The sequence below is a fragment of the Falco punctatus genome (assembly GCF_963210335.1).
Source record: "Falco punctatus genome assembly, chromosome: 2".
NCBI lineage: Eukaryota > Metazoa > Chordata > Aves > Falconiformes > Falconidae > Falco > Falco punctatus.
The window spans coordinates 114,162,513-114,181,624 of NC_137581.1; the positions used below are offsets into that span (position 1 = coordinate 114,162,513).

The following is a 19,112-nucleotide window of genomic DNA, read 5'->3' on the forward strand; positions in this document are numbered from 1 at the left end:
GAGAAAAGAGAGAAGATTAATGTCAACAGGAGAGCGCCCATGGAACGGACAAAGAAACAGACATAGCTTTGACAGAGACAGAATCAAAGAGCAACAGCTTTGTCCACTCACACCCCATTCCTCTCTCACACATGGCACATAAGCTCAAACAGCCAAGCTGCTCTAACGACAAGGTCTCCCTCGTGGAGCAGACTTCAGCCAGCTCCCTCCCCTTCCCCAGCAGCCATCAGTCCTCACCAGCCCAGACCGTGGCAGGATGTTTTGCACTTGCTGGTGTGCTGTGAGGAATGCCTTTGGCATGCACAGCCCCTATACGGGCCCACAGGCACACACCCACAGGAGTCTCTGATCCCACCTCTTTCAGAAAGATGAAGTCTCCTGCACCATCACCTAGCCCTGTCCCAGTCCAGAAGAACAGAGCCTCTCAACCCTTCCTTAACAAGGATCAGGGCCAAAGCAATGCCCTGTAACTTCCGTAAGCCCTGGGTAAGTTCCCTTCCCTACCATGATCCTCTGAAACCCTAGATAAACTCCCGCTCCCTTGGATCACCAGACCACAGGTGCCAAAAACATCCCTTGCCTCCTCAGTCCCAGGCACATCTGGCTGTCCCATCCACCACGAAGTCCTGTGTGGGAGCTATTTCCCTTTCTGGCCACCTACACCTGATGACTGCCGTCTTCCCACAGGGGCTCCCCTTATCTGGGGTTCCCTACACTGGAACGCCAGGCTCTGCCCTCCTGGAAAGCCCCCTTGCCCATAAACTCTGGTGAGTAACCCTTGCCAGATGGCTCCCCACTCAGCCTATTTGGATCAGGAGCACTAGACATGGTCTCACTGCTTTCTTGGCGTCCTTTTTCCTCTTCTTGTCAGAGGCGTTGAGGTAGGCCTGCTCCCTGGCCCTGTACGAAGGGCCTCGGCTCAGCTCCCTCTCGCTGTACGGGGGCAGGGTGTCCTCCTCTTCCTCCTGCTGAGGCGGTGGTGGCTGCTGCGACTGCTGCTGCGACTTCTCGGCTTTGTAGGTAGAGGGTGGTGACCAGGCATAGTACGTTCCCCCTCCTCTCTGGCTGGGCTGTGAGCTCAGCTTTGAGGGGGTCTCACTGCAGTCACCGCTCTCATCGTAGCTCCGGGATTTTCTCTCCAAGACGCTGCTGAGGTAGGAGTGATCGTATTTCTGGCTCCCTCCAGGCGTCCGGCTCACCAGCCTGGGCAGGTGCTTCTCCTCATGGGCCCGTCTCCGGGGTGGGCTGTATGACCAGCCCCGATCCGAGTCCGTCAGCGGCTCTCGGTTCCCTCTGCTACGCTTGGTGTAGTACTCCTCCATGGAGCTGTCCTGGTGAGGCAGCCCTCCGCCACGGCCACCGTGTGACTCTGACCGCTCGAAACGCCGAGTTTCCTGGCTGTCTGCCCGCCGGGGCCGCTGGCTGTAGGACTCCGCAAAGGCAGCCAGCTCATCCATAGAGACGGCCGGCACTCCCACAGAGAAACTCTTACGAGACAACATCTCGGACTTGGATCTCTGCTGGCTGCAGGAGGGAAGAGGTAGCGTTAGAGGGCAGGATCCAGCTGCACTCGTCCCTCAGCTGCCTTCACAGACAATGGAGGGAAACACGCACTCATGTGGCATGAATCATCTAACCTGTTTTCATCATCTTCTGTAGGAAGAGATGTATCATATCCTCAAAATCCCCACTTCTCTCTGCTGGCTGTGCAGGCAGCTTAGTGTGGATAGCTCGGACTCTACATGTCTAATGTTACCCGAGATTTACCCCAGAGTGCACCTCCCTTGTGCTCCAGTATGCAGCACTGGACTTGTTTGTCCTTGGCCCCAGAGCTTGTAGGTGTTATGTCCTGCTGGGAAAAACCAAGAACTCGACTACAGAAGTTCACAGCAGGGCCACTTTGAAGCAGGTTTAAAAAGAGCAAGCTGGCACAACAGCCCAGTACTGAGGGAAGGAAACCCCTGCCATTGCTTTCGGGAGACTGAGCTGCTGGTATGTGAGGGAAGGATGTGATATCTCTCTTCTAGGCACCAGAGTGCCAGTCCTTTAGGCCTGGAGTACAGGTCTTGCTGCTCCAAAGCACTAGGGTGTGATTCCTAATGAAGCGGACCAGCACTGGGAAGTGCTAGAGGGATCAGGTACACATCTCAAGAGAGCACTGTGGGAAAGGTGGCTTGGTTTCCCATTGGTCTAGCTCTTACGTCCCACCTGGAATGGGCCTGGTACCTGGCTTTGCCTAGCTGGGTAGGCTTCTGCAGGCCCGTGGCAATCAGATTCATTCCAACCTCATCGAATGACATCTCCAGGTTCCGTGTTTCCCTCCAAACCCTCTGTCCTGCTAAGCAGAACCAGAGCAGTGGGAAACGGAGAAGAGCTACCAGTCCATCTGTTCCTTCTCTTTTCTTTACTACTTTGCCAGATATAGCTGCCTCCCAACATGGCACTCCTCACCTGTGCCAGAAAGTGTCCCGCTCATCTCTGTAGTCGGAAACAGCCTGTGATCTTGACGTGCTGCCGCTACCTATCACTCCTGCCCAGTACTCAGCGTCGCCGTCCAGGTCCCCCGCAGGAGGCAGAGGTTTCCGTCGCACCTGGCGGTAGGGCTGCCGGAAGTTCAGGTCCTCTTCGTGCAAAGAGCTGAGTTCAGAGATGGTGTTGTTATCTGCAGGGTTGCAGGAAAGAAATGAGATAGGCATCACCTGACAGCACGTGTGTGAGAGGGGAGGAGAGGACAGGAAGGCTGCAGCTTATTCCAAAAGCAGCTGAGCTGCCCTCTGTTAGAAAAAAAATCAAAATGGAATCCAAGGCCCTTCAAACCCTTGACTGATCCTGCCCAAGGCTCCTGGAGCTCAGTTTGGACAGAGCTGCCGTTAGACCTACAGGTCTTCTGAACCAGTAGCTGGCAGCCAGCTGGGATATTCTAAAGTATTGCAAATGACATCAGATGCCCGTGTTCCAGATAACCGAGTTCAGCCTTCCTGCAGAAATCCCCCCTCAGCCCTGCCTCAGTAACACATGTGAGCTCTCCACCCACACGAGGTGGGCACGGAGCTTGGTGGAACATCACCACAGCAGTTGTGTACCTCCCCCTTTCCTGGTGTGAGACAGGCTGGCTCTAGGTTTGGCCTGACTTGCCCAGCTAAAACAAAACCAACCCCCTCAAAAAAAGATTAAGAAAAAAGCAAGAGACTGTCTGAATCACTGTCAGTCTCTACCCCGTCAAGCACGTTGACATCTGGAGGCCTGACATACCAATCTGGAGAGGTCTTTTTATAGTAAATCTTGTAGGTGGAGAAGACAGTGTGCTCAGCAGCGACTGTTTTAGAAGTATATATAATTTGTTAGTTATGCCTAATCTGTACAGAGCTTTGATGTAGTGCCATTCCCTAAAGTCCTTACCTTCGCTGATTTGCAGGACCTCCTGCGTCTGTTTTAAATGAGCCTCTACCAGTGCCTAATGTGGGTTAGCTCTGCACGACTCAGATGCTGCCCAGAGGAACCAAGCCCCTAGCCTGCTGCTGTCTTCTCCACAGAACTGGTAGACAAAGAGCAGCACTGCCAGACCTCCTCAGGCACACGCCTCATCCGGCCACTGCACCTCTGCCTCCTAATGTGGAAAGATCCTCACTTGGGTTTCTATTCTGACACCCATTAAGTGCAGCCTCAGCCTGTATTTAAGGAAATAAAGCTTGCAAGAGGCTACTGGAAGACAGTGAGGAGTTCCACACAGCAAGCTCAGTTACTAGTTTGCATCATGTCCCTACTGACCACCCTCCTCCCCTTCACCTGCAGCTGTCTCACTGCCAAGCCATCAGTAGATGCATGTACTGCCTCTGATCTTATGTTGACCAGTGTCACAAAAACTGACGATCTCCTGGTTTCTTGGATCTTTCTTACAGACCCTGCTCCTTCTGCTGGGCAGCAGCCACTCCAAACTACCTTTCTGCATTCTTCAAACCACACTGGGGTCATTGCAGTCCACAAAACAGACTTCCAATAAAATCATCCTCCTCCTATTTTGCAATGCTGGGAATTTACAGGCACCACACCATAAGACATAGAGAAATTGTGAAGACAATATCCCAGCTATTGTCACACCACAGACTGCATAAGGCATGAGTACAGACTTGGCTTTTCAGATGTTGATGATCCAAAGTTTAATTACCCGAGTAGACAATTTTCATGAGCATTTGAGTATCCCTCACCTTGTTTGCTCTAAGGATGATTAGGTAAGTAGTAGATCTTTAAAATCTGTACATACCTGTAAATGCCTAAAATCTAGACTTTTATCTGCCCCAAGCACCATATCCCGGACATCGTACCTTAGGGGCTGGCTCTAAGGCAAAGCCACTGAACTTTTAACTACGAATCTGCAGTCTTTATCAGTCAATGGGAAAAAAAAAAAAATAAACCATGCTTGTTCCTCACATCGTTCTCGCATCCTCCTGGCTGGGTCAAACTGAGCCAGTTCTTTCTCGACATAGTACAGCACCTTCATGGAGTCCCTTTCCTTGTCAGTCTGGATCCTGTACCCTTTGCGCACTGCTAATGATAAAAGAAAAGCATTAGAAGAAAACACACTGAAGTCCAAGGAGACTTTCTGTCACTACTGCTTCTGTAGCTGAGCTCACGTCTGCAGGCAGGTAGGCCGCATCTTCCGAAACGGAGTGACTCAGTCTTTGCTTCAGAAGAAATTTGTCTATAACGTGGGATGTGAAGTTGTGAGCAGCTGCATCATTTATAAAGTTTGCAGTAACAGCAAAAATGGTTTGGAAATGCCCAATCTGTACAACCAAATGCATCAAGTGGTGTCATTGCCACAAGTGATTTCACCTCCCACAGAGGATAGCAGAGAGAAAAGTAGCACTCATTTCTCCTTCCTCAGCACTACAGAAAGGATTCGTCATGGTATGGGAGAAGCAGTCACAGATCAGGCTTCCTCTAGCTCCCAGTCTGCAGGGCGAAGCAGGTGGCTGAGCATTTGGGAGCTGTCACTCTGCAGGACCACTCCACCCTCCCATCCCTATGAATTCTGCTCACACAGGTTGAAGAGCGTGTGGTAGAAGGAAACACAGCAAGTCCCACAGAGCACATCACGCTGCTTTGAGATTTATACCAAATCCAATGATGGGGCCAATCAGGTCACTGGGTAACTGTGAAACTGCCTGCTCTGGCATTTTTTACATGCTTTGTTTTACAGAAAAGGTAAGTCTGCCACATACATTAAGTGCCTGACTCCTGGGATTCCTTCATTTGCAAGGGAAGCTTTTTTGGCATTTCCACATTCCTGTGTGTAGAAAAAAAAAACCCTACACACCTGGAGCCACAGCAGCTCTTAACTCTGGCAGGCTGGTTCCCTGCACACTTCATCTGCTAACCCTGTGAACAGTCCGATTACCTCCAGGCAGGTCTATAGTCACCAAGTAGAGAACTCCACCTATGCAGACTTTGACGACAATAAGGCTTTTATAGCAGATTATTTAAGAAAGGTCTCAGCCTAGTGCTATTTTAAGAGCGACAGAAATACAGGTCTAAGTACAAAAGAGGACTACAACCCACAGATTCAGCCTCATTAGAGAATTGTGTGAGGACAATTCACTTAGCACTACAAAATGGAACTTGTCTGCCTTTGCATGGGGCTAATATGTTCCCTTGTGTGAATACTGCAGTGCTGCATGAATACTCCTCTTGTGGCATGGACAGTGGTTTTAAGCCAACCTGTTCTTTCTGTTTTATCCCACACCCTGATAGATCAAGCTACTAACATATGGGTTTGGTAGTACGTTGCATAGTATGCAGAGTGTGGGCTGAAGAAGGACTTGGCAGAGGTATTCTTAGGCACCTTCTGTCCTAAACTGCTGTGCGTGTGTCTGTGCGCTATTAAATAACCATGCTCTGCTTCAGAAACGGCCGTGCCATCAAAATGGGTAGAATGTTTCCTGTAATAATCCCGCAAGTTGCTTCAGGAGGAAAGTGCTCTGCTGTGGACTTTGACTGTGCACACGTAAGGTAAGTAACTACATCTGGAAATAATACCTTGTGTATCTGTACTTGGGAAAGGTTAGATGTTAAAACATAGTACGGGTCTGTCAGGGTCCTGCTTTCAGTGTGTCTCCAGATAGCTTAGCCGACAGCAGTCTGGAGTTCCACTGTGTTTTATTATCCCCACAAATACATACGCTTTGACTGCAAACGCACACAGTGATTTACAGAACACCAGGAACCCTGGCTCTGCCTTCCAAAATGGAAGGCCACCACGAGTCCTGAAGCGAGGCGGCTGCTGCGAAGCGGGGCTGGACTGACTGGCCTCCGAAGTGGTGACTCCTGCTGCACTGCTCAAGCAACGGCAAGGTGAGCTCTCCACCTCACCTCACCACCATGGCTGACCTCTTGTCTGGTACCTTGCCAGGAAAGAGGCCTCTCACTATTCCTTCTTCTGATGTGTCTACTAGGAGCTCAGCTAAGCTGCGACCTCATTTATACACAGGGCAGCAAACAACCATCAGCTGGAAATGACTCTGACCTACTAATAACCTTTGGGGAACTCAAAACAGGAGCTTCCAAACTCTGTCTCCCCAGGGCCACTACTCATGCTAAGGCTGTGCCAAGTATCTATTTGGGCAACATCTATCGCTCCTGGAACTGATGGAGAATTAGCTAGGCTTCATGCTAGCTTCATGCTCGACTGCCTATTGCAGCTGTGTATCAAAAGGCAAATGAATTTCTTGGTTAATTCTGTAAGCATCTAGAAAGTAACGCTGGATTTAAATCTGCAAACATGACAGTGAACAGCTCATAAAAAGTATTTTCCATTATAGATGAAGCATATTTTGTCTCTACATTTATTTATTAAATAATTCTTGCAATGATACTGAATGTTCAACTTATTAAATCTCTTCATTATTCCTTCATGCGAGAACCAAAGATATCATTGCTTCCTTCTCACACCCTCCTTCATCCATAAGCTGCTATAACCCTTTACTATGGTCTGAATATTTTTAGGCCCATCTTAATTATAAGGGAATAAAGATGCAGAGGTGTTAACCACTTGTCCAGACCCATTCACTGAAGTTAAAGGAAATGGAACATTCTTCCCTGTTGGAATTTTCTTCTCCTGAACAGTTCATAAATTTCTAATGTTTAATTTGTGTTTAACTAGACACTTTTTATTCTTCTGTGGGTGGAACTAAGTCAGCCAAAACTGTAAGCTGTTTCTCTCCCCAGAAAGGACAGCACTACTATTTTTTTTCATACCAGTGTGGTTAGGAAGTAAATGATGTCTCATCCTTATACACTTTCCACATTAAAGGTCTGGAGTCCAGTTCGCAAACCAAAAGCTTCCCTATGCACATAGTTTAAGGAATCTATGCAAGATTCTTAATCTATGCAAGATACGCGAGATCCAGGTAACCACTGCATCCTAACAATGTATGGGCAAGACTCTTCTAAATAAGAGAGGTGGAAGGTTTTGGGTTTTTTTCCCTGTTCAGCCCTAAGTTTAGGATGGAGTTCCTAGGCTTCGCTGGAGCTCTGTTACATGGCTTTTATGTAACCCTAGACATATTTTCTAAATATCCTCATCCCTGAGTTTGCTCACTAGATCACCTCACAGGGTCATTTATAAGCACAGAAACTATCTAGGGCAAAAGCTGTCCTTTTTAGCCTGGCAGCCAGGATTACAGAATTCTCTGTCTCTGTCTCCCAGCACTTCTAATCCCATTTTTTTAAATAAACTTGACAGGAAGGTTGAAGTCTCAAAGTTTCAGATCAGACCTATGCTGGCTTCGTGGAGGACACGGAGACCGTAATTAGTGCTCTTTCTGAGAAAAGGCTTCCATTATAAACTCAACCATTACCTGTTTTGTTTAGCTTGCTGTCTGGCCAACCAGCAAACAAGGAGCTTTGGAACAACCACATAATGTTTTCTCTTCCACAATCTGTAATTAGGGGATATTCTGGCATTGTCAAGGACCTTAAGAGAAAAGTAACAGGGGGCAGGGTATTACCCTTCCTTAGTTCCACAGTTCAAGGAAGACTTCGAACAACAGGTGCATGATCCAGACTAAGCGTTTGTCCTTATTATTGCAAAAAAGATTTAAATATTTAAATATTAAAAATTTTTTACAAAGCTTAAGAACCTCTGTTGTCTTGCCACAAGTTAAAACTCTGTAATAATGGTTTTATCCGCATTAATGGTTTTATCTGCAACATGTACTATTTCCTGTCAAGTCCCGAGCTGAGAGATTAAATTCAGCTAGCTAATTTGGATTATGTAATAAATGCATCTTTCTGTGTAATGAACACGGGATGTTAAGAGCTGTTCAATTTGGTTACTAAACACATCCGCAGTTTTTCATTCTGCATTTGTGCTCTGCTAGTAACATATAGCAGAGACGAGATCGGGGCTGTGATCTGACTTTAAAAAGTCCCTGGAGCTGCCACGGGCAACACCATGCTCTACATGCAGTGACATTTTTCACAGGAGAAAAAAATTAAGCACTGGGGTGTCATTTTTCATTTTCTGACAAAGGTTTTTGAATTGGGTATGTTCTACTTTGAGTCAGTGATTGATTTATTTCCTATTTCAAAATGCTCCATTCCAAAGCTCTGTTTTGATTTCAATGAGGGAAAAAGTATGATTGTGGAAGGAAAAGACTTTTTGTAGTTCCAGAAAGGTTAATATACTCACTGGGGCAGTGGAAGGATGTGTTGTAGGGTTGTTCCAAAAGCTCAGTTATTTGATTACGCTACCAGACTTGTCTTTTCAGAAGTGCCTTATCAACACGTAGCCATAAGCCAATTTAACAATTGATAATCGGTGTGGTGCTTTGAAATCAGACACGTCGTTGGATCAGTGGCAAACATCCTGTGGCAGAATGGTGACTCTACATGGCGACAGTCACTTCTGCTGCAGTGTGCTTGAATTCAGACAGCCACTCTGATTCCTGGAATGCTAGCATGTGGCTAAATAGCTACCCTCTTTTTCCTTGATGGCAACTTCCTTTGCAGCGGGAGAAGTGACCCTCACCAAGATAGAGTCATCACACTGATACTCTATGTCTGACATTGATCTACAACTCCTTTCTAGTTAGAAGCCTTTTATCACTCACGTTTCACAAATGCAAAGGCTGAACAAAAAAAGTGACCTACTGACTTCTGTAAGGGAGGGGAGGGGATCCAGTCCCAAACACTCTTGGGCAGGAACGCCGAGGGAGCATGTCCCTGTGCCCAAAATGCCACAGGGCCAGTAAAACCCGTGGCAGCAAGAACTGCTGCCAGAGGGCAAGCAGTGCCCTACGGAGGGCAGGAAGAACAATTTACTGAGAGCAGCTTGCAAGGCATCAGCTCTAAGGGGAAAATGGCTACTGCCTCTGCTCCCCTGAAATCATCTTGACCCTTTTGTCCTCTGCAAGTCAATGTCTGCAGCAGCATGAACTTGGCCTCCCATTCCCTGCAGACCTAATTAGGCACCCACAAACTGACAATGTGCTGATGGCCCTAGAAAAGTTGGACCATGTGGCCCTAAGGGATGCAAATGTTATTGTCAGAGCCAAGATTAAAATGCAGTTTCTCTGTGTTTCTTCTGTTCATATCACTCCAACAGTGACAACCACTCCTCCCTTTCCGAGCCCTCTGCCCAACGGAAGGTTGTGCCTGGCACCACAAATTACCATTTTGGCTTCCTGCGCTGGAGTCACTTGGGGCCAAGGGAGGGGGGTGCGACTTATCCATCAGCACAGCAGGAGACGGGACACCAGCTACGGGAACGCTGGGGATGTAGTATGCACCTGGCATGGAAGAGACTGGAGGAGGGTACCCAGCTTTTGCTGCTTTGCCTGCTACATACACTGAAAAAAGAAAAAGAACAGCAGTCAGCATCACACCAGACCCCCACAGACCCACACGGCACATGGCCGAAACCTCCAAATCACCAACAGTGGTGACAACCCAGCGGGAGACAACCGGACAAATGAAATTACAAGGACCAATCTGAATTTCTCTAAGCCTCAAAGGGGCCTGAGGGGAGTTTAAAAAATGCACACGGCAGGTCAGATGAACACTGCAAGGTGCCCGGCAATTGAAAGATATTCAGGGTGTTACAGCCAGCATTACCGCTGCCATGAGTTAGTGGCAGTTCAGCTTTAAAAACAACTGATTCAAGCAGCCGGGATGAGGCTCACGAAACTTGACAGATCTGCCTGAGCCTGACCAGGAACCTTGCTGGGTTGTAAGGATTTTGCACTGCTGTAGAGGGCAGCTGCTTTGCATTGCCGGGAAGAAACCTCCCAGGATGCTCTTAGCTCTGACCTGTAACATTCACTGACACAACAACAAGAACTTTGGAAGGGGAGAGTGACACTTCAGAGAAGCAGGCACAGCTGCCAAGGCAGGGAGGGCTCAGGGAATTACATTTGTAATTAACTTTGAGCGCTCAACCATTGAGCAATAGGTCAGATGCTTCACTCCCTAAGAACCAGTTCTTTCGTCAAGCAAACTGCTTAGGGCAAAGGAAGCAGATTCTCCTCCTGTTCTGCCAGGGAGCAGAAGCAGCACAGCAGCAGATTTGTGCCAGGCTTGGACAGGGTCACTCACGCGCCCGGGGACAGCAGCAGGACTCAGGACAGCAGGGGCAGCGGACGTAACAGCAGCAGCTGTGTGGGCAGCACTGGCACCAGCAGATCCCCACCAGGAGGAAGAACAGGAATGCCCCCAGGATCACCAGGCCCACAAAGACCCACTCTGGAAAACAAGGCGAGAACGGGAGATACTTACAGGACTGCACATTGCTGTGGAAGGGAGCATCAGCAACATCCTCCCAGGGGAGAGCATAGGGGCAAAACAGACAGGTGAATAACAGAAGTGGACTCCTTGCGGGTCTAGGACTACATCCCACTCTGTATCAATGCAGAAATGGCACATGACAATGAGAAATGGAGCTTCTTGTGACATCTCTGGCTGACTGAAATGCGAGCAGCACAGAGGCAGGAGCTCTGGCTCCCCAGCACAGAAACCCTCACCCCACAACAGACCTGTATGAATGCCACCGGACATGCCCCATTAGCATTTGGATCTCATCAGACTCATTCTTCCTGGCCATGTTCATGCCCTGCTTACGTGTTTGTTCCCTACCCACATTCTAGTTTTAATGGGACAAACGATGGTGAAAAGCATGCTATAAATAGCCCAGTAAATGAGCCAGGCCTGCCCCTTCACAACTAGGCCCACGCATGCAATTATTCTTTTGAATGTGCTGAACGAACATCCTATTAAGGCGCTGCAGCCAGCCAGGAAACCTAATAACCACTTTTTTTCTTCCCCCCCCTGCTGAAGCCTTGGATGATGTCTGCCAGGCCCCAAAAAGGAGCGGCTGAAAAACACCCTACAAGTGAAAGCACAGAAGAGCTGGTCCAGAATGGGAAGGGGAGCGAGAAACTGTTTCTCAAACTTTGCTGCTGGGAAATCTGCAGCACCAGCAGCCACAGCGGGAGCAGGTGCCCAGCCCATGCTGGGGCAGCTCCCAGCTCTGCAGGGGATTGCAAACACAGGGCTGCACCAATTGCCACATGGGGATTCCCTGGATGAAGGGAATGACCAGTGAACACATCCACGCCAAGAAACTGCAAGACTCTGAATGTATAGGATACATATAGAATGTGTAAGGGGAGACCTTATAGCAGCCTTCCAGTACCTAAAGGGTACTTGCCTACAAGAAAGCTGGAGAGGCACTTTTTACAAGGGCATGTAGTGAGCGACAGGACAAGGGGGAATGATTTTAAACTGAAAGAAGGCAGATTTAGGTCAGATATAAGGAAGAAATTCTTTACTGAGGGTGGCGAGACACTGGCACAGGTTGCCCAGAGCAGCTGTGGCTGCCCCATCCCTGGCAGTGCTCAGGGTCAGGTTGGACAGGGCTTGGAGCGACCCGGTCTAGTGGAAGGTGTCCCTGCCCCTGGCAGGGCGTGGAACGAGATGATCTTCATGGTCCCTTCCAACCCAAACCATTCTATATGATGATTCTATGACACAGGAGGCCTGGAGTTGGTTTTACATCAGAGATATGCACCAACCTATCTACAAGTCAGAATGCTGGTGGGGAAAGACAACTCCAGATCTTCCCAGGTGGTTATTCAACCACCTTGGAAAGATGGTAAGCAAGCAAAGAAAGAAGTGGCGGGGGCTGCTCAGCACTGGGGTAGGGCAGCAGACCACTGCCTCTGAACAGAAGTCCAGTGTTCATTAAGGGGTCTCCTGGTATGTTATTATTTAAGATGAAGATGTAGTGATCCAAGGATTGCAATGTGAGTACAGAATCACACTGGAAAAGTGGTGCAACTCTCACACTAAGCTGGAAAGTCAAGGAAAAATGTTCCACTTGGAACAATCAAAACAAGTTTTTTCTGTTTTCTTTATAAAATGCAAAAATAAGAAGCGTCATTTTTGATTCATCCACAGCACTGTTTGAACAGCAGTAAAACTCACTGCTTTGCTGGAGTCTTCCTTAACTCTTTTACAAATAATTCCCTTTCTTTCATGCCATTTTTAATCTAGAACTTAAAATCTCCTTTAAAAATCATCACTGAAACATCTGGCATTTACAAATCAAAACACTTCACTTCAGAAGTGTCAAGTGAAATATTTTACATTTTTTGAATATTTTATTTCTTTTTTGGCTGAAACATGAACTTCATTTAAATTTGCAGCTCATTTCGGTTCTTGTGGATTAGTTTGGGGTTTTTTGGTGAAGTTACTATATGCTGAGAAAAATTCAGCTAATGGCCAAGGAAAAACTAGGGGGAAGCATTCACAAATGGAAAAGTAAGAGCTGAGAGGAGATTACTGATACAGTTCCTCAAGTGCTGGTTCTAGGAGCTATCTTATTTAGTAATTTCATGAACAACCTTGAAAACAGAAAATAAGAATGTGTTAATGTATCTTGAGGGTAAGAGGTAGGAGGTGGTGTCACTAAAGATGAAGACTGGGTGTGTTATAGAAAGGGCCAGCTGTCCTTGGGCCTACAGTAAGAAACATGAAATGCAGCAATACACTGAATTTCAAGGTATGCAGCAATGCTTTCAAGGTCACATGTTCAAAGATTAAGAACAATTTCTCTTTTGAACAGAACTTCATTAGTTGACAACAACTAAAAAACAAGATAAATGATCCAGTATGCTATTATGCTATTCCATCATTGGGCAACTGTAACCACCTATGCAATACAGCCACAAAAATGGCAAATGTAATCCTATACCAAATAAAGAAGACATTTCCAGTAACGATAAGGCAATATTAATGCTACCACACAAGGCCTCCATGTAACTTCATCTGAAGTTACTGATGGTATGCAGCTCTGGCCATCTTTGTACAAGAAAAGATGGATTCAGATTGGAGCTCATGCAAAACGTGGATATGAGGGGATGAAGGGACTCGATAGGTCTGCCTTGCTGCAGGAGCGCTGAAGCTTGCTGTGTTAGTCTATTAAAAAGAAGGCTGAGAGCAGACCTAGCTGCTGCCTATAAATATGCTAGGAGGATGAATGCTAGCAGAAAAAGCAGGTATTATAGTTAAAAGGTCTTACATAAATGGGCGTAAACAGGCCACAAGTAATGTAGATGGAAGCTAGAAGCTGCATATCAAAGAAAGTGATCCAATGGGAGAAAGAATACTCTTAAACTTGCTAAGCTTACAGAAAGGATGAAATCACATAGTGCTCAGGATAGCAAGCAGGAGAGCGAGCCAGATTACCCTTTCCAGTCCCATACTGCCTAATCTGTGCCAATCCAAGCAGGGCAACAGCTTAGTGACTTTTTCTTTTGCCGTGTTCTCATCTCGTTCTCTATGACCATCACTGATAGACGGAAGGTGGTGAAATAGTATCAAATGACAGAAGCGGCCAGCCACAACTACGCAATGAAGCTCAGGTGTCAGATCTCCAGAGCTATTAGGGAACAGTTCACAACAACTCCATAGGATAAAAGCCTGGTAAAGGGGAAAAAGGCCAACAGCAAGTCCACTCTAAGTGGACTCTGAACAAGTCTGAGGAGTACGAAAGGTCAGGTTAGTATGTACATTGCACATTGCAAGGCAGTCACTCAGCACCAGGCGTGGATGTTTGAAATCAGTGTCCCACTCACAGGGACCAATGAATCAGGAAGAATTTTACTTCACAGAAAGCTAGACCATTTGCTTCTCTGATGAGGTTAAGAAAATGGCAAAAGAGTCTGCTGGCTCCTCCTTCACGCACAAAATGGGATACAACTATTTGCACATACAACTATGTAACCCTGAGATTCAAATGACTACCAAGCTGAAATGCTGCGTGTCCTCCCTGTCTGGAAACTACTGTTTTGTGCTTGCAGCAGCATCTGCTTTTGTTTACTCAGGTAACAGGCAATGCCAACAGCTGAAAAGTGATTTGCTGCTGCCTTTTACACTTTCTTGCTGTTTATACCCATGCAGGGAGAGTACCAGAAAGCTACCTGGCCAACACAGAGAATTTTATACCCATTCGATAAAACTGTAAATAGTGGCAGGGGGAAAAAAGCATTAGGCAGCAGAGAATAAATTTTTGTCTGTGCTGAAAAACCAATCACTCTCCTACCACGCTGAACTTCCAGGGAGCTTTGGCTTATACTGGAGGTGGAGGAGCGTCTGCCTTCTCCATTTGCATCTCTGGGACAGACTTGAAAATAGCCTCACACATTTATGTGCAGTTACATTTTTGCACAAACATGTGAAACGCTCCTTGGGCACCGTCAGGGGATGCTCAGATGACTCAAGGGCTAAACGTTCTCACAGCTCTTCCCTTTCAAGGACAATCTGTTGCAGGGTCTCAGTTTCCTCTGCAAGGAGTGCCAGTACTGGTAGCTCTCATTACTTTGGCTAGCAAGGGATTTGTCATGGGCACAGAGCTTTCGTGTCTGGTCCAACCACCTGGTGTTACCTAGATAATGCCCTGACCATGCAGCACAAGAGGGACTGTGCCACTGATGGGTTGCTAACCAGTGCTCTATTTCTAGCACCTCCTGTGCTACCATCTGTGGTGATGGCTATAACGGTACCCGTGGGATAGGGTCTGGGGAGTGGTACTGCATGAGTAGCTGACGTACAAAACCACAGGGTCACATGAGGCTGCCAAGGTCTTGCAGGCTGGAGCAGCGTTACCTTTGTGCTAGCAGGGAGAGAGCAGAGATCTTGATATAAAACCACCCCTCAACAGCGCTGGCATTTTTGCTGTCACACTGATCCTAGCATGACATCTGCTATCCCTGTATGTTGGCTCTCAGCATGGCCATTCCTCCCCCAAGTCCCAGCATCAGCTCTCTCAGATCTCAACCCAACACACTCTCCCACTAAGCAATAGGCTCTTCTCTTTTTATTATGAGATAAAACACACATATAGAGTGAAATGTAACCACATAAAGATGCTTCGGAAAAATAAACAGACAAGATGACAGAGGACTGGATGACTGAAGGGTGAAATGACTGAATACCTGGCATAATCTCCACAGCAAAACTGGGCAAGAGATCAGCAAGCAGCCCTGTCCTGCCTAGAAAAGACAGAAGGAGGAGAACAAGGAGAGAGGTTACTGCAGGAAAAACACACTCCCCAGCCCCTGCCTTAGCCTCCAGTCCCCTTCCTCATCAGCCCACTTGCACTCTGTTAAGTGAACTCCTATCAACCATAGGTGTCATCTTGCTCGATGCCTGGTGTCTGCCTCTGCACTTCTGCCATTTCTGTGTCCTTGCATTTTATCTTTATCAGCAGAACTGTGGGGGAAAGAATCTGGAACAGAGCTTCTCCAATCTAGGCACAAAATGACAAGAAGAGGGAGGTCCCTTTAGTGTGGTTACACAGCAACACCTTTCTGGATTTATGCTCTACACATGCAAAAAGCTCCTGGAAATGCACAACATCCCTCAAAGAGAAGGACTTTGTTTACTTTCAAGAATGTACTGATGTAGTTTGGATGGATGTGAAACATCTTTAACCCAAGGCCCTTGACAAGTCAGCCACATGCATCCAACTCCTGTGGGTGGTGCTCTCTGTGTGAGGCTCTGCAACCGCAGAGACAGCTCTGGGAAAGGAGTCTTGAAGCATGCCTGTGAGTATGTGCTATTTATTTCAAGATGCACAAGCAACTTGGTGAGATTGTGTGATATAAGGCCAACTCTCAAGCAAAGCAAACCAACCAGGGAAGGATTTCTTGTAGAAATTTGTAGAGTCACTTTGCAAAAAGAAAAGAAAAAAAAATAAAGCAAGTCAACTTCTAATTTGTAACTGAATACAACAAATCCAAGCTCAAAGGCAGCTTGGTGCCTATTTGTTTTGGCACTGAATGTCTGGCATATTTCAGTGATATCCTGCACAGTGTTCAGCTATAACTTACACAACCTGTGCACTGGCAGAACACCCCTATGCGCAGCTACGCTGCGTACTCTTTTATATAGCACCAGGATCATGCTAGGTTTTTTAAAGACATGCATAGGGTAGGAAAGCTGCACTCTGAAGACATACATTGTGGATATAACATAACAGAAGCAGCTAGGGGTAAGCCAGTGCAAAAGTGGTAGAAAGCTACCTTTGACCTCCCCACATGCCCTTCAGATCCTGCACTAAGTAGCACTCAGACACAATGATGAACTGGATCCCAAGTTCCTTGCCTCTAGTCTTTCCTTGAAGCGTATTTTAATCAAATTCCCACTGTCCGTTTTTTCTCAGTGCTTCAGCAGAGGTTCTGTAGAGATCAAAAATCCACAAGGATGCCTGCTGGGGCCATAACAAACACACTCTGAATGCAGGCAGTGCTTTGCAACCAGTTGCAACTCATCAAAGCTGTCTAGTACTCACAGTAACGCCATCATGACGAGGTGCTCCTGAAGCCTTAGCAAAAGATACAACGGTGGTCCTTCAGATAACTTTTCCTCATTTACCACTTTGAAATTCAACTCTTTGCCATCAGTCTACTGCAACATTTTCATCTACATACACAATTTCATTACATTCTTTGCACTTTGCATTCCTTTTTCTGGAAGGATCAAGTGTCCAAACTGCTCACAACTACCTTGTTATGGGAAAGTGCTCATGTATGCTTTCTGCTCACAAGATACAGGCACATATATAACTTATGCGTGGCTTAGGTCTTGGGTGCCACAAGTAGGCTCCAAACACATGCACCAAATGTATGCCTTCGTCATAGTACGCTAGATTTACATTGTGCCACGTGCATATTAAACATATGCCATATTTTCACAGCACACGCAAAAAATATTAATTCTTTCACAGGCCTCTGTGTGTGTGTGTATATGTGAGCAATGTACATGTGAACCACACACACACTGAACATGAGCAGACACAGGCATGTAGCTTGCCTCCCACGTGTTATTAACTCTGCACAAGCCCACATGCAGCCCTAGTCTGAGAGCAGACGCCAACAGACAAATAGCTGCAGGTATATAGCTGATTTAGGGCTGAGATTTGTAACACCTATCAAGACCAGCAGCTCCATTTCACATCTAAATAGGTGCCTGCATTATTTTGAACCTACCCAAAGAGCCTCAGTCCCTGCTAGTGCTGGTTCTTAAGGTGCCTCCTGATCCCCAGGAGGACCCACATGTTCAAGCGTCAAGAAGCACCTAAATATGTCATTTATGTCAAAATACCATTTGACAAAAATGTCAAAAATAACAGTGCTTGAGACCTTGGTTAACTCATTACAAAGACAACCGAAGTAGTTCCTCTGTGCTACCTATGAGCAGCAACTATTTCCCTGCTTGTGCAACCTCACTTGGCTCTGCTGAGTATCTGCTTGGGGAATTTGGTCGCCCTAGGGCTTGCACAACCCTGGAGGCCCCAGAGCCACCTGCGGGGGATGCACAAAGCCCGAAAGGGCCCAAGGCAGCAGCAAACCCCACCACAGCTCAGCTTGAACTCTGCTGCCTTGACTAGCCCAGCTGACAGCTAGTAAGCACAAAGCCTGCCTCTGCACTGCCATGCCCCCAGCACCTTTCATCGCACCCCAGCTCTGGCCCCTCCCCATCCTGGGCCATATTAATTCACTGATAATGCTTCCCCGCACCGAGTGCTTCCCTCTTAGTGAGTGCAACCAACAGGCCGGGGCTGCTGCCATGGCTGCCCTGCGGTTGCCACGGCAACGGGAGGCTCCCACCACTGCCCCTCATTGAAGGCGACTTTCCTCCTGCCGCTGCTGCCAGCAACAAGTGGTGCAAAAGCGCTGCCTGCCCTGTGCACCCCTGGCCCAGGCACAGGCGCACCCCAAAGCCCGGCGGTAGCTGGCAGAGGGGAGCCCAGGGTGGCACGGCGGTGGGTGGCACAGTGCCCGACGGTGCGGCAGAGAGGGCAGCGTTTCAGCGAGCAAGGTCTCCTTTTGGACCCGTGGCTGAAACGCCAGCCAGGAGGCTGCCACAGCATCCGTGGCCAGTGCCCTCCCAGCTCTCTACACCCAGGCTGCCTCTTCCATGGGCGTTAAGCTCACCTCACTTCTCTCGCTTTTTTTTTTTTCGAGGACATTTATAAGGTGGAGGGCTGGGGTACATTGGCGGGGAGAAAACAATTTAGTAAAACATCCTGCCGAGAGACCTTCTGGCCACGTCACATCTGCACGGCAACTCTGCCCACCTGAGAAAGAGAACTACAGCAGCCCAGGACGTGGCTGGGCACGGCTGCCAAGTCACTGTGCCCCCCCACCTGCAAGGGCTACGTGTCCTCTGTGCCAGCTTACCGCCGAGCCCCAGCAGACACCCCCAGGGGAAAGAGGGCATAGACGATGGCCCCCTTTTCCAGGGTTGTCCCAGGCAAGCTCTGTTGGAGCTAGGAGCTTGTCCTCATTCCAGTATGGATCTGGGACACGCTCCCATCTCTATTCGCACCGTGCTGTTGCAGGGCTTTACCCACCCACAGCAGCCTCTCAGCAGCCCCCCCGCACACCCCAGGCCCCAGCCAGCCCTGAAGTGCGAGGGAGCCCGCAAGCCCCCAGCCTGCACTGGTGGAGCGCAGCAGTAGAGAGCAGGAGGAGCAATGGGAGATGAAAAGTTGAGGGGGTTGGAGAGCAGCTCCACGAATTTCAGAGATACAGAAGAGGTGAGCGAGGACA

The 19,112-nt window shown here is 47.9% G+C and overlaps 1 protein-coding gene across 7 annotated transcripts in view; it reads right to left on the minus strand.

Annotated features, from left to right (window-relative positions):
* Positions 1 to 19,112, minus strand: part of ILDR2 (immunoglobulin like domain containing receptor 2) — a 46,196-nt gene that overhangs the window by 7,529 nt on the left and 19,555 nt on the right. Inside the window, exons 4-9 of one of the 7 annotated variants that reach the window (XM_080374553.1) lie at positions 15,492 to 15,548; positions 10,594 to 10,740; positions 9,672 to 9,848; positions 4,429 to 4,542; positions 2,452 to 2,662; positions 837 to 1,524 (exon numbers count right to left, since the gene is read on the minus strand). In XM_080374553.1, the coding sequence (XP_080230679.1) occupies positions 837 to 1,524; positions 2,452 to 2,662; positions 4,429 to 4,542; positions 9,672 to 9,848; positions 10,594 to 10,740; positions 15,492 to 15,548 (1,394 nt within the window). Of the gene's footprint in view, positions 1 to 3; positions 1,525 to 2,451; positions 2,663 to 4,428; positions 4,546 to 9,671; positions 9,849 to 10,593; positions 10,741 to 15,491; positions 15,549 to 19,112 lie in introns of those variants that run through there. The other 6 variants (XM_080374551.1, XM_080374556.1, XM_080374552.1 and 3 more) reach the window with 6 other exon arrangements.